The sequence below is a fragment of the Catharus ustulatus genome, chromosome 2, assembly GCF_009819885.2.
Source record: "Catharus ustulatus isolate bCatUst1 chromosome 2, bCatUst1.pri.v2, whole genome shotgun sequence".
In the NCBI taxonomy this organism is placed as follows: Eukaryota; Metazoa; Chordata; class Aves; order Passeriformes; family Turdidae; genus Catharus; species Catharus ustulatus.
In genome coordinates, this window is record NC_046222.1 from 30,250,347 (window position 1) to 30,264,319 (window position 13,973).

At 43.0% G+C, this 13,973-nt stretch overlaps 1 protein-coding gene across 17 annotated transcripts in view; it reads left to right on the forward strand.

Annotated features, from left to right (window-relative positions):
- The window catches only part of LOC116992225 (rap1 GTPase-activating protein 1-like), a 51,590-nt gene that overhangs the window by 2,757 nt on the left and 34,860 nt on the right, over positions 1-13,973 (forward strand). For 3 of the 17 annotated variants that reach the window (XM_033051641.2, XM_033051638.2, XM_033051640.2), the window contains exons 1-6: positions 535-707; positions 6,522-6,615; positions 7,069-7,104; positions 12,280-12,327; positions 13,430-13,468; positions 13,584-13,775. In XM_033051641.2, coding sequence (XP_032907532.1) covers positions 664-707; positions 6,522-6,615; positions 7,069-7,104; positions 12,280-12,327; positions 13,430-13,468; positions 13,584-13,775 — 453 coding nt within the window. In that variant the 5' untranslated portion in view covers positions 535-663. Of the gene's footprint in view, positions 1-93; positions 194-532; positions 708-6,521; positions 6,616-7,068; positions 7,105-12,279; positions 12,328-13,429; positions 13,469-13,583; positions 13,776-13,973 lie in introns of those variants that run through there. The other 14 variants (XR_004417020.2, XR_006162929.1, XR_004417021.1 and 11 more) reach the window with 8 other exon arrangements.

Sequence of the window (13,973 nt, forward strand, 5' to 3'; positions counted from 1 at the left end):
GTGCAGAGCCAAATCTCTGTGGTACTTGATGTATGTCAGGTCCAAACGACAAGGATTTGGATTTAGTGGATTTAGTATCTTCCTAGCTTTCCCTTTAAAAGAATCGGAATTTGTGGAGAACTGCTTTGATGCTCACTTTCCTCACTGGATACTGAGAGCCCGGAGACGTGATCTTGTTCTACAGCAGAGCTGAGTAAGTGAAACCCCTCTCCTGTCCCTCTCTAACGCTGTGCTCGTGTTACCCTCACGAACAACCTGGAGAGCAGCATCCCCGGCTCGGCTGTCCCAGCAGCTGCTCCTGCACGCTGTGCTCCATCCACGGGCTCCCACAATGGGGGGCTCCAGGGGGAACCGCTCAGCCACAGCGGAGGAGGGGCAGAAACCATCACCCCATCCCCCCTTGTCTCCTCGTCCTCCATCCCTCCTCGTTCTCCCATCCGTCCCCTCCGGAGCCGCTGCCCGCCGGTCCCGGTCCCGGCCGTGCCGGTCCCTTCCCTGTCTATCCGGTGAATCCCGGCCCGAGAGGAAGAGGAGGGGAGGGGGCGGGAGCCGCGGCTTCGCAGGGGGCCGGGAGGGAGTCTGTGCCCTTCTTCATGGCGAGGCCAGGGGAGAGCAGGCTCCCGAGGAGGGAACCCGGCAGCTGACTCAGCGGAGCAGTCCAGCATGTTTTCCCGGGAGCACGGCTTCCCTGCCGGAGCCAGCGGAGGGTAGGTACCGCCACCGGGACCGGTGCCGGCGGCCGCGGGGCCTGAGGCCCTGCCTTTTCCGGGCAGCCCGAGGACAGGGCAGGGTAGCGGCTGCCGGCGTCGGGATCGCAGTGCTGGAGCAGCAGGAAGAGCCCCGCGGGTTGGCTGGAAGGGCGGAGAACCGAGGACGGGGAAGGCGATGGCCGCGCCCAGCCCGGCAGGTCCGGGTCTGGCTGTGGGCCCGGCCCTCGCTCCCTCCCGGCCTCGCTCCGGCCGGGGGAGGCGGCCCACGGTGCCCCTCTCCCTGAAGGGACAGAGAGCGGCTCGACGGGCTGTCTCCTGCTGTCCTGGGAGCGAGGGATCTCTCCTATTGGGACTTCTCAGGAAGTGGAGTGCGGGTTGGATGGCAAGATTAATTTCCCCTAGGAGTTTTCCTTTCTCCTGCCCCGCAAGGAGAGCTGGCAGGGTTCTCGGCGCCCTCCCGGTACCCTGCCCACCTCTCCGTGGCTGCACGAAGTCCTGAGCATGGGCTACCCACGAGTGGGAGCGGTGGCCTCCACGGGAGCTCCCCATCAGCCGGACGGGAGTGCGGGTGGGAGAGAGGTTCCTTGCTGCAAGTTTCTGTGGGCAGAAAGTTTGTGACCAACTGAGAGCAAACCACCTCTCGTCTGTAGTGGTTGCTTCCTTTTAGTAGTTCTGCTTCAGTAATTCCTTCTCTTGAGCTCTAGGAATCAATGTGTAAGCAAATTTCAAAGCTGTGCAGGTGTTCTGAGCAGGGCTATTTGTGTCATATTTTCAGTTGTCTCCACCGAATAGCTACCAATTGTATTTGGTAAAGCAAAAGCATCTCTCTAAGGGAGTGAAGCAGCAGAAGCTGTTGCTCAGGGGAAGTGGTAGCCCAGAATTTTCCTTGTGAACATTTCAGGCCTGTTCTTAAGTTCTTCTGAATTGCCCATCCCTTCTAATGAGGGATTTAAGAAACACGTTAGTGTCTCCCTGCAAGAAACTCTTATCAGTCTGGGACACCAGTTACTATACTTTCTGTTGTTCCATAGATAGCTGCAAATCATGCTGTGGTGTTTCTCCTACTGGAAGGCTTCCAGATTAGCAGAAGTATTTACAACAGCTATACACCTGCTTCCCTGTGAACTTTCAGGAAAACAGTTATCTGAGGATTTGGGGCACTTACCTTTTAGAGTGCAACAAATCCCCATTTGCTCTGGAATATTTATGAAAAGGTCTATGAAATTCTGTCCAATTTGTGTTTTTCCTGGAACAAGGGCTTGCATTGACTTGGTTATTGAACTGGCTCAGCTGCAGCAGATAGCCATGATTTTGAAAGCTGGGTGGAGAGATCCCATCACTGAAATAGCAGAGGGTGCTGCAAGACCCTCTGCAAGGAATTCAAGGCATGAGCAGAGTTGTAGTGGCTTGGAGATCTTTGAAGATTCTTCTTGTTCCTTTTCAGACTTGAGAGTGGAATTTATTAGTGGATCAGCAGTACCTATGCTTAGTTTGATTGCCTGCTTGAAATTAATGGACTGGTTACTGTCACTAGCAAAATCCAAATTTAGCCTTCAGCATTTTCTAAGCCCTATGCTTCCCCTTGTTGTCATTTCCTAAGAATAAAGCTTCAGCAAGTATACATTTGCACATTCCTCTCCCAGTCTGCAGAATTGCTTTCCTTTTTCAGAAGGATGAGGATCTTCTTTTCTGTGGTCTAAGAATTTGAAGTTCCAATTTGAAAAGAAGTATGTTCCCTTTTTGTAATACATTCTAGTGCTTTTCATTCCAGAAGTTCAAAGTTCCAGAAATTGAATGTGGACTTTAAAACAATAATTATAGTAGTCCCAAAATTTTGTGAATTTTATAAAAGATAACGTAAAATCTAAGGCATTCTCTTGGATTTTCAAAGGCCCATGGTGTATTCCTAATTTGGGATAATTACAGCATTGTGAACATTTCTAAATGTACAATAAGACCGATGATTTTGGTATCTACTGGACTCATTTGGGCAATAGAACTGTACTAGGATTCAATGGTAAGGAACAGTTTCTGCCCAGAGTTTTCCAGTCAGTCCAAAGTGTTGAGGTGAGTTTATGGTGAGAGGACTGGGGCAGGACTGGCCACACTGACCTCATGTAGGAGCTGCCAGGTTTCCATGATGCCGGTGTGTATTTAACTCCTCTGATTGATTCAGCATTCACCTCAGTGACATGCTGAAGAAAACACTAGCATGCACCAAAGCCTCAGGGCATCCAGTTGCACAAAAGGTTCTATTGTTACGCTTTCTGAAAATGAGATTTTATCAAATTAAGCTCTTGCCTTCTTAGAGCTCACAGAATAGAAACTTCAGATTTTTAAGAGGCAGTGAAAACGTTTAATGTACTACTTGGACATAAATTTTGCTCATCCCAAACATTCTTTAAGTAAATGAATAAGATGGTAAATACAGCATGTATTAGTATGGTATTAATACTAATTTAAAATACATTTGCCATCAAACTATTTCAATATTTATTTGAGGTTGTCAAGACTAACTCCTACATCTTCCCTCCCAGAGATGTTACGGCATTAATTTATAGATGCATTATGCAGATCTCATTTGAATTTCAGGAGAAAATTGTGAGATGGAACAATTGTGTTACTTTGTGTAGATGAGCCTATATGCAAGTTACACGATGCCATTGGGCCACTAAAATGAACTGTGAATGGTCAGAGAACTGGTGAGCATTAAGATTCTTGCAGCTTGTGACAGAGTAGTTTCAATATTACAGAGATAACGTCGTACCACCATAAAAGAGGGAATTTAGCCACTGCTTTTAAAGCAAGGGTCTGCATGATCTCTCTTTCAGCATGGAAGCAGCAGCAGTCATGCATCTCATAGCTGCAGGACAGCAATTCTTGATTGCCTTTTAGGATTATTATATGCATTGTATGATGATTGTATGGGCAGTGACGAGTGGTGTCTCTAGGGCTCTGTCTTGGGGCTACTGATCTTTAATATCTTTATCAATAACATAGACAGTGGGGCTGAGTGCACCCTCAGCGGATTTGCAGATGACACAGAGCTGAGGGATGTGGTTGACACAAGAGAAGAAGGGACCATTCAGAGAGACCTGGACAAACTGGGTGACTGGTGGTCCCACGAGAATCTCGTGAAGTTCAGCAAGTCCAAGTGCAATGTACTGCACCTGATTTGGGGCAATCCCCAGACATGGGCACAGACTGGGAGATGAACTCATTGACGGCAGTGCTGTGGAGAAGGACTTGGGGGTTCCTGGTAGAAGAAAAGCTGGACGTGAGCCTGCAGTGTGCGCTTACAGCCCAGAAAACCAAACATGCACTGGGCTGCATCATGAGAGGAGTGGCCAGCAGGTTGAGAGAGGTGGTTTTCCCTCTCTACTCTGCTCTTGTGAGACTCCATGTGGAGTACTGCATCCAGCTCAGGGGTCCCAGCACAAGGGAGATGTGAACCTGCTAAGGTAGGTCTAAAGGAGGCCACAAAGATGTTCCAGGGACTGGTGCTCCTCTCCTGCAGATACAGACTGAGAGAGCTGGGGTTGTTCAGCATGGAGAAAAGAATGACCAGGGGAGGGAGACATTATTGAAGCCTTGTAGTACTTATTGAAAAGGGAGAGTGACTTTTTACAGGGCAGGTAGTGACAGGACAATGGGGAACAGTTTTAAACTGAAAGAGAGGAGATTTATATTACAGTAATTTCACGATTATAAGCCGCACCATTTTGACTAAAATTTTGATCCGAACCCAAAGTGCGGCTTATAATCAGGTGTGGCTTATATATGGACAAAGAACAAAAAGTTGCTGTTTTAGTTTGGAGGACAGGTGTCTGCTGAGAAAGGCAGGAACTTCTCTTTGAAATGGAGAATGTAAACCCCCTCTCTCCAAATTATTATAATTTGGAAATCAAGGGGCTTTCAGGCAAAAATATGGGAATTAGGAATAACAGTTCTTTTCTAGGGAAATCAAAATAGAAATAGAGTACTACAAAGAAACAAACTCCAAACCCTGACAAAGTCAGAGTACAACCTGACACCCCGTCAGGCAGGGTGTTGGTAGCAGCCCCATTAAATGGTGGCTGCAGTCCTCTTGCAGTGACAGATGTGATTCAGTTGGAGCAGTGCTCCTGTACAAGGTGCACTTTCCCTCTGGAGGTCCAGTGGTGATGTGGAAAAATCCGGTTTTCCTCTGGAGTCCAGTGGAGAAAGTGGCTACCTTAGTGTCCCAAAACCTCTGTTTTTATCTTGGTAAGAAATGTTGGGCTCTTCCCCCTGGCTGGAGCAGCTTCCAATGGGATGAAGTAATTTTATCAGTCACACAGTGGGACTCAATGGGCCATTAGCAGACAATGACTCCCTGGAGGAAGGATGGGGTGTGAAAAGATAAAGAACAATGCCCCGCCTGGTTTCAATGGATGGCCCATTAGGAGATTATCTGCCATTGAGATAAGGATCACTGTCCCCACCCTCAACAGATGGTGATAGAATAGATACCTTTTATCACACTCTGTATTGTAACATGCGGCTTATAATCAGGTGCGGCTTATATATGGACAAAAAAACAAAAAGTTGCTGAAACCCAGAAGTGCAGCTTATACTCAGTGCGGCTTATAATCGTGAAATTACTGTACATGTTAGGAAGAAATTCTTTACTCAGAGGGTAGTAAAGCACTGGAACAGGTTCCCCAGAGAAGCTGTGGATGGCCCATCCTTGGAAGTGTTCAAGGCCAGGTTGGATGGGGCCCTGAGCAATCCCATGTAGTAGGTGGCATCTGGCAGAGGGGTTGGGACTAGATGATCTTTTAAGGTCACTTCCAACCCAAACCCTTCTGTGATTCTATAACCACCTAACAGTCACATTTATTATTTCATTACAAAGTGGATGAGTCCTGTCTCCTGTAAACCTGTTCTTAGTTCCCAGCCCCACCTATGTGGCCTTCACCATGACTCAACCCCAGTTGTGAATGCTAGTAAAAACTGTAAGAGGTGTGGAATGTTTCTAGAGTAACAGTAGGAGAGGTGGCATTGAGACAGTCTGTAGTGTCGTGGGCAATGCTATATATGTCTTCTAAACTACAGTGTAGTGTTTGTGTTGCTTTTTATTTTCTCTTCTGTGAAATCAAATAAAGTCTTGCTGCTGTTTGTATACACTGCTGCTCCAGCAGGGACCATAGTAATAATATATTTTCCATAGCAGATGTGCAGACAAAAGCTCACCTAATCTCCATGGTGGCTGTATCAAGCAGCAATGGTAACACAAAACTGTCTGCAACTCTGCAGGGTGTTATCAGTTCTGTTCTAGTGCCATCTCTGTTGTACTCCTGTCTTTGAGATTAATACCCAGGCAGCTGGGGCTGTCTTTTCAGTGCTGTTTTCAGTGATGGTTCCGAACTACTTTCATCCTCTTTAATATGGTTCTGTTTTGAGATCTGATTGCAAAGCTTGTCATGAGATATGTCTTAATTCTGCTCCGAATCCATGATGGAGGAGGAACTTGGCAAAGAAAAATCATTCAGCACTTCCATGACAGTTGTGAGGAAACTATTGTATGTGAGCAGAGACAGAACAGTCAAAAGCCAGAAAATTTTTGCTGTTAGATTCAGGATGTTTGCAAATGGCAAGTGGTAAGTTCAGCCACCTCAGGGATTCTCACAGGGAGTGACAGCTTCCTTATAGACAAGAAATGGTCTGGGGAGAGGAATAGTAAGCAGAAGGCAAAAGAGACGCTGCAGGCAAGCACCGACATCTTGAATTCTCTTTGGAGTTAACTTTTTCTTTCTTTTTTTTTTTTTTTGTCTTCTACCTCTGTTGCAGGAGGTCTGAGGAGGTGGTGCAGGGTTTTAGTGATGTTATAGATTCTCCCACTGAAGGCTTTCCATGTGTCCTCACTCCTGCTGTCCCCAACAAGGTAAAAGCAGTCCATGTTTTGCTCTGGGTTGATATATGCTTTGAGTTATGTGTGCAGAAGAATTGACTGAAACCGAGCTTGTGCACATGTATGTCTTACAGCTGTAGTTGCTTTCTTCTGTGAGAATCCTAAACTTGCTATTTTGGCCAGTTCTTATGCAATACTATCTCAAGTCAATCTGACCCATTGAAGGAGAGAAATTCCTGATATCTGACTGACTAGGTTTCAGGTCAGACTTTTGCAACACAAGCTGAAGACAATTTGGCCAGTTGTTTTGTCCATGCTACTAATTAAGGAATAACAGTCCCATCATATCTTCAGCAAGCAAGTAGTTTCTTTGCCAAAATATGGAAGGAACTGTTGACTCCTTCAATATCTGGATTACCACAGAAGATAATGTTAGCTTCTGCAAATGTCAAATTATTCTTCTCTGTTGTCTTTTCCTTTTCACAGACTGTAGACTTGTTTGAGATGATTGAAAAAATGCAGGTAAGGAGAAGCAGTTCTGTCAAACTTCGGGATCTCTTAATTTTTTGTAGCAAACAAGTAATTTGCTACTATTTGTCCTATTGCTTCACTCACAATATGCTTTAATGTAGGTTTACAGAATTTTTAAGTCTGCCAGTCTCAATCTCCTACTCTTCAATGGGATTTCAACAGCATTTTTCTGTGTTCATTTTTCTAGTTAGCATAGTGGAAGCAATAGACACAGGTTATTATAATTCTGTCTGTTCTTTGCAGAAGTGTGATTCTGAGAGAAAAGCAAAGTTGCAATAAGTTATCTCTGGCATCTTCTTCAGGAAACTCTGTTCTGCTGGGTAGCAGGTATAATGACCGGTGATTAATGGGATGTTAACCTAAAAGCATTTAGCAAGGTCAAACAGTTTAATAAATAACTACTGTAAGTCCTGTCTTTAACTTGTGCAAGAAAGAAGGACTCTGGCTTAATTCTTACATAGAAATACATGCATTTAGCTGTATATATATAATGTTATAAAGTTAAAATAGGGCAGGCTTGGATTTTTTTCCCTTTTACTGTATGAGATAAAGAAATAATAACATGTTTTATGTGTTAAATATCTAACAATTAAGTTGGATTGTGTTTTCAGATTATGTGTTCTCAGCGCATCCTTGCAGGTTACCAATATTTTCCCTGAGTGGTGCACCTTCTTGAAATGCTGTGGTTAGTCTTGACTTAACATGAAACATAGCATGGAACACAACTCCTTCCTTTTATTATGTGCAGGAATTAGACTTACCAAAACCAATTGACTTCTTTTCTGGAATTTGGGTGATGAAATTATGAATATGAGGACAATTACTTTAGTGAGGTTACAAAGGTGAGGAGGTGGAAGGTAGCAGCAGAATGCTGAGTTTAGAGTTATGAGGCTGAAGTACGTTTTGCCAGACTAAAGAGGAGGAGTGTGGGAGGGAGAGGCTGAAGGTGTATCTGCTTGTAATCGTGTACAGACAGACACAGACCTTGCAACCACTGTACTGACAACCAGACTGTGTTTAAGATGTGTTCTCAGTGCTTGAGAGTAGCAAGCTCTGTAAGTGCACCTAGCTCATTTAGCTCTGTGCAGGAAAGTAAGCTTGAGCATGCAGTGCTGCTTCAGTTCAAGCACATGTTCAAAGGTTGTGGCAGTCCTTCCCACGCCTTTTGAAATATGGATAAGGAAGATAAGGAATAAGATGATAAGATGTCCCTCAGTGGAAGACTGGTGCTTAAGATTGTCAGTGTTTCATCTCCCAGTTTACCATATGGAACGTCTATCTGGATTTGCACCTCTTTAGTTAGAGAGATAACAGAGAGCTGATGGGAATTTCCAAGACATGCAGACTGCCTAATTTTGCATCTATGATGTTTTCTTAGTTGCCCATTATTAAGATTTTATAGCATTTTTTTGGTTAAACTTGTTTTGCCACCTGATGTGCACTAGGAGAATCAATAACTGCTGATTAAGTATAACACATTTTTTGGAAGTGAAGTGTTTTCCCAAAGAAAAAATTAGTATTTTTTCTAATACTTTTTATGATCTTTGTTTATATTTTTACTAATTTGTTTGTTTTCTTTTGTTTTTGCCTTTCCCTCTCCTTCCATTTGACTGTGACTATCCTTTAGATTTGTTGAATCATTCTTGAAAACAAAATCTAGGATTTTCATTAGCAATCAAAGTGAGTGAAAACCAAAGCAGGAGACTTGAACATTTCTCCTGTAAAATAACAACAAAAAAGCCTTAGGAGAGAATTGATTTTTGAGTACTTTAACAATTGGATTGGAATATAGTTGTTGGATTAAAAATTAGGATAGCCATTTCACATTCTGTGATGAATTAACGCGTAGAGTTGTACTTTCTTTTGACACTGAAGCTGATACCAAGATCTGCAAAGGAAGTTCACCTTTTTTTTCCTTTCTCTTTTTAATTTTTTTTTCTCTTCAATTTTATTAATCATTTCTTGGAAATAAATGAGCTACTGGCCACCTTATTCTGTGCTTAGAGATTTAGTGAAGTCACAGTATGTACTCTGTTAAGGACAGTTAGTAATATGTTAGTAATAATTCCTAGATTGCTTTGTAGTACAGGCAATTGAAAAACAAGGAAATTTTATTTCATCCAATAACCTCAGATGTTTCAGGTCTTCCTATGTTTGCATAACCAATCCCTCTTCACTTTATTGCTTCTTTCACTCCCTCTGTTTTGCATTCCTACAGTTTCTGCATATTCTTCAGTCTTATTTTCTCCCAACTACTTTCATGTTTTTTTTCCTGTATCCCCTTTTGTATCCAAGTTGACTGTTTTGAACAAACCTTCCTCCCTCCAGGCACTGTTCTTTCCCCATGAAATATGTGTATTATCATAGCATTGTTATGCCATGTTGGACCCTGATTCTGGGTCTGGACACCTTTTTCTCTGTCATTCGTTCTTTAATCCTGCTCAGGTCAGTTGTTTCCCCTGTACAAGACCTTGGGAATATGAGATTCCCAGACTGCTGCTGTCTCCAGTAAGCTACCCAGGGAACCTGGCAGTGCTGCAAGCCAAACCAGATCAAGCTAGAAGGATGTCTCAAGGGGTGGCTGGGACTGCTGCAGTTTATTCCTCTCCCTTTTGAGGAATGACAGTGACCATCAAGCAGTTGTTCACCCATACTTTCATGCTTCAACAAGTTATGCTGTAAGCTTCCTGTGTTTCTGGTTACCCTTTAAAATAAAACTTGGGACTGTACAGCCCAGGGCTTCATTAGTCTTATCTTAAGCTTCGCTCTAGAGGAGAGGTTGGTAGATTTAAACTTGTCTTCTGTTTCCAGGCTACCAGGAGCTTCCTGGTACCGTGCAGCATAATGGAATGTTTGCTCTCTATAGAGGCTCTCATACAGAGCTCCTTTACAGCAGCCCAAAAAGTTTTCCCTCAGGCCTCGCTGAGATACTGGTCTTCTACCAGGACCTCTTTTGAAACTGGAAAATTCTTGCAGTTTTCATATCTGCCAAAAATGCCAAGGAAGGGGAGAGAGAAATATTAGAAGATTGCAGTTTCCCAATCTCAATTCTGTCCCAGTACTTCCCACTGTTTGTTGCGGAAGGCTGTGGCTGCTTTGTACCTGTGTGGCCATCCTGCCTCAGTCCTGTTTTGACAGTGCACAGGACTTTCTGGTAGTGACGGGACTTTCTGTGTCTTTTCCAAATCCCTGTTTCAGAACCTGGTCTTCCTTGTGAACCTCAACTCAGTAGGTTGACAACTGAATCTCGGGACTACATCAACAAAACACTTTATAGCGCTTACATTCCATGAACTCGGCTTTTTCACCTTTACAACTTCCCTAAAAGCAAAATGGTTACTAACTACCTCTGCAAAAGATAAAGATCACTTGTCAACCCATATTCCATCTTAATCTCACAACTCACCACATCCTGATAATTGGTTGTTTATTTTGTCAATGCTGTGTACTGACATCACAATTCAAAACATATGTGCTTAAGTTTTCTTATGAAGAATATTTCCAGGATGGTATTTGTTTAGTCTCCATTGTTGAAAATGTGAAAGGAAAACAGTTTTTTGGGGGAGCATGTAACTGTCTTGAAGCTCAGCTTTTCTAGTTTGATCTTTTGTCACCCTGTAGATAACATGTGAAGCTTCTTTCTCCTAGTGGAGCTAAGGAAAATAATTTGTTTTTTTGTTATCTGCTCATTCTTCCTCGCTTACTTTACTGTGTTTCTATATTTAACCAATTAAATTTGTTGTTACTGCTACTTTTTGTGATTGCACTCAACTTCAGACTTCTGAAAAGTGACCTCATACATCTACTACTAGTCTCCCTTACCTTGGAGTGTGGCCATACTGGTTTACTTCTGATGTTTCTAAGGGTTTTTTAAAGGTGTTAAGCACTTGTTGCGTAGTCACGGTCTGGCTCCTCATAATTTCATGAAGGTTTAGGGTTTTTTATGGCTCCTTTTTAGGTTCTTTTCATAAACTTTCTCATTTTACTAAAAGCTTGTTTTTATGTGAAGTAGATGTGTTGGGTTTTTTCCTTTCTTTTTTTTCTTTTGTTGCTCCTGCAAAGAGCATCCTGATTATTATGAATCCTCAGTAGTAAGGTTACTGTTGCTCAACGTTAGTGATACTATGCTATATGCTAGCAGTTTTTGCACCCTGTACAGCTGGAGCATTATTCAAAACTTTTGTTCCTGAGCCTCCTAAGTCTCCACTGTAGAGCTCCTCTGAGATTTACCTATTTCTACCACAATCCAGTTGACAAACTAGTTCCTCTGTAGAATATGTGCCTAGGCATGGCTGTTATAAATCCAGTCCTGCTTATTTTCACAACAAAGTCAAGAGCTGCTTATCCTGTCTGGAATCCCTGATTAGCCATGCCATTAGGCAGTCACTGATGGTATAAAAAGTGTAGTCTCGGCATCATATTCCAGTACGAGAGTTAGAACATTTAGGTGACAGCAGTTGAATACTCATGTACTTTGTGTAAGAGAAACCTACATTTTAAATCCTGGTCTTCATCCTCCTATCTGGTGATGCAAATTCTGCTTCTTACTCTTTTGTCTGTGATGCCCACTTGGACTATGGCCTGTTGACCTTCATATCTTCTGGTCTGGGCCTCTGCTCAGTCTGTGTTGAGGCTTTCCTTACTAATATTGTCCTATTCTTGTGTGCTTCTGCTGCAGAGGTGTGGTGGAGGTGAGCTACTTTGCTGTGGTGAGAAGGCAGAGGATGGAATAAAGAGGAGATGGAAGTCTGGATGCCAGCTCCTGATTCAGGAAGAAACTAGGCAGCCAGTAGCCTTTTGCCCTGTAGTTCCAACTTACCTCGTAGTCATTCCATTTTTTTTTTTATTGCTGAGCATAGGGAGGAAGGTAGCTAGAAGAGATTAGAGTATCAAATAAGAGAATCAGTTTGGGAGATTGTTTTTAATATATGTCAGTTGTCTGCTTTTTAAGAGGTGTAAGCATGGGGGTAGCTTTTTGGTTTTAATGCCATATAGATGACTGGCCAAGTTCTAGCTTCACTTTTACTTTTTATTCCTATCTTCCAAACTTGCTTAAAAAGGAAGATTTTATAGAGGGACGTATTGAGGGTATGGAGAAGGACACAGAGGGTAAGTGACACAGACATGCTAAAATACAGGATTCACTGTCTGTGACTTTGTTTCTAGGGGAGTCGTCTGGATGAACAAAGATGTTCCCTTCCAGCTCCTCTCAAGGTCAGGCCAAGTTGTTGCCTCCTGAATTGCTAAGAATGGCTGATAATTACTGACCTGGCTTGCAGTGTACTTTCATACTGGAATGAACAGGGAGTCTGCAAACATCCCAAGAACACTTACATGCTTACCTTTTTTCTTTTTTTTTTTTTACCTGGTTACTGCACAATAGGGTGAAGCTGTGTAGCTGAAATAGAATTAACATTTCCCTTTTTCCAATAAGAGTTTATTATTATTTAAAGTGTTAGTTTTGACCAAGTAATTTCTTAAATTTGTTCAATTTAAGAGCTGTAATAATGTTTATGAAACCACATAGCATTTATTTCAGTAGTCTGCTTGATGACTCATAGAGATGCTACTAGAAGGTTGATCTGTTTTGCCCAATAGTAAGGCAATAAGAGCAGATTCCTATCTTTAAATCCTCAAGTTGAGGTTTAAACTTCATTTCTTCAGTCTCAACTCAGGCCTACTAACGTTAAAATCAAACTTGACCTTGACTTTTATCTTGGGATGACCTGTAAAAAAAGCCACATTGAGAATTGACCTAGCTTTATTCTGACAGAGATAGTCAGTGCTCTTTGTGGTGATGGAGGGGGGCATTCAACCGGCATAGATTTGCTCAGATACTGCTCCTGTTCTCTGAGTCACACCTTGGCATTGCTCAGATGCATACCTCTGATCAACCATGGACATGACACAGCCTCAATCTCACTGTAAACAGCACTTTTTCTACCATTCCTACTGCCATCCGTGTCAGCAGGACAGCAGCTGTCTAACACTGTGTGGAAGGAAAGGAGAGAGGGTGCTGCTCCTAACTACATCAAGTTTGTCTGTAGTTTGGCTGCTTCCTCATTTTGCATGCCTATATCCTCTGTAGTTTGGAGGAGGAGCCTGGGGAGAATCTGACTCCTCAATTTATTTTTCTCAAAGTTCTTTATTATGATACTGAGACCTTGGAAATGGAGTCTAACCTTAAGTCTTGAAGTAAAACTCTGAGGATGACCTTGGGCAGAATAGAAGCTGAGGGCGCAGCTTGCACAGTCATGAGAACATAATTCTTTAAAAGTTGTCACGTGTTTTTGCTAATGACTTGTTCTGATTTCAGACAGAAGAGGAGTATATTCCTTATCCCAGCATCCATGAGGTGAGTGGATCTCTCTTCTCTCTCTGTTTGTCCTTGGACTTCATTGGTTTTTCAGCTTATTGGCCTTCCAGCTTACAGACCTGTCAGCTTTAATGCTCTCTGTCCTTTTGAATAGGTATTACAGAAAGGCTGGCCATATCCTCTCATTATCCTACCCCAGTTTGGGGGCTACTGGATTGAAGGGACCAGCCACAACCTCTCTAACTTGAGTCCAGCTCTATCTGATGTACCCTTTTCCTGGAGTGGTAAAGTGAAACTGGAAAGTGATCCTACGGCCAAGCTGTACCGCAAACATTTTCTAGGAAAGGTAAGGGTGACCTTCAGAGCTGTCTTTGCCTACCCAACCACAAGACTGAAATGTTTCTGGGCTTGAAAATGTCTGCACTACTGCTGCATTTCAGTTCCTTATGATGCCTTGAACTGATGTAAATGAGGTACATACTACAGTATGGTCTGTAGTGTTTTAAATCGGTCATGTCCCCTTGTGAAATGTGTGCATTAATAG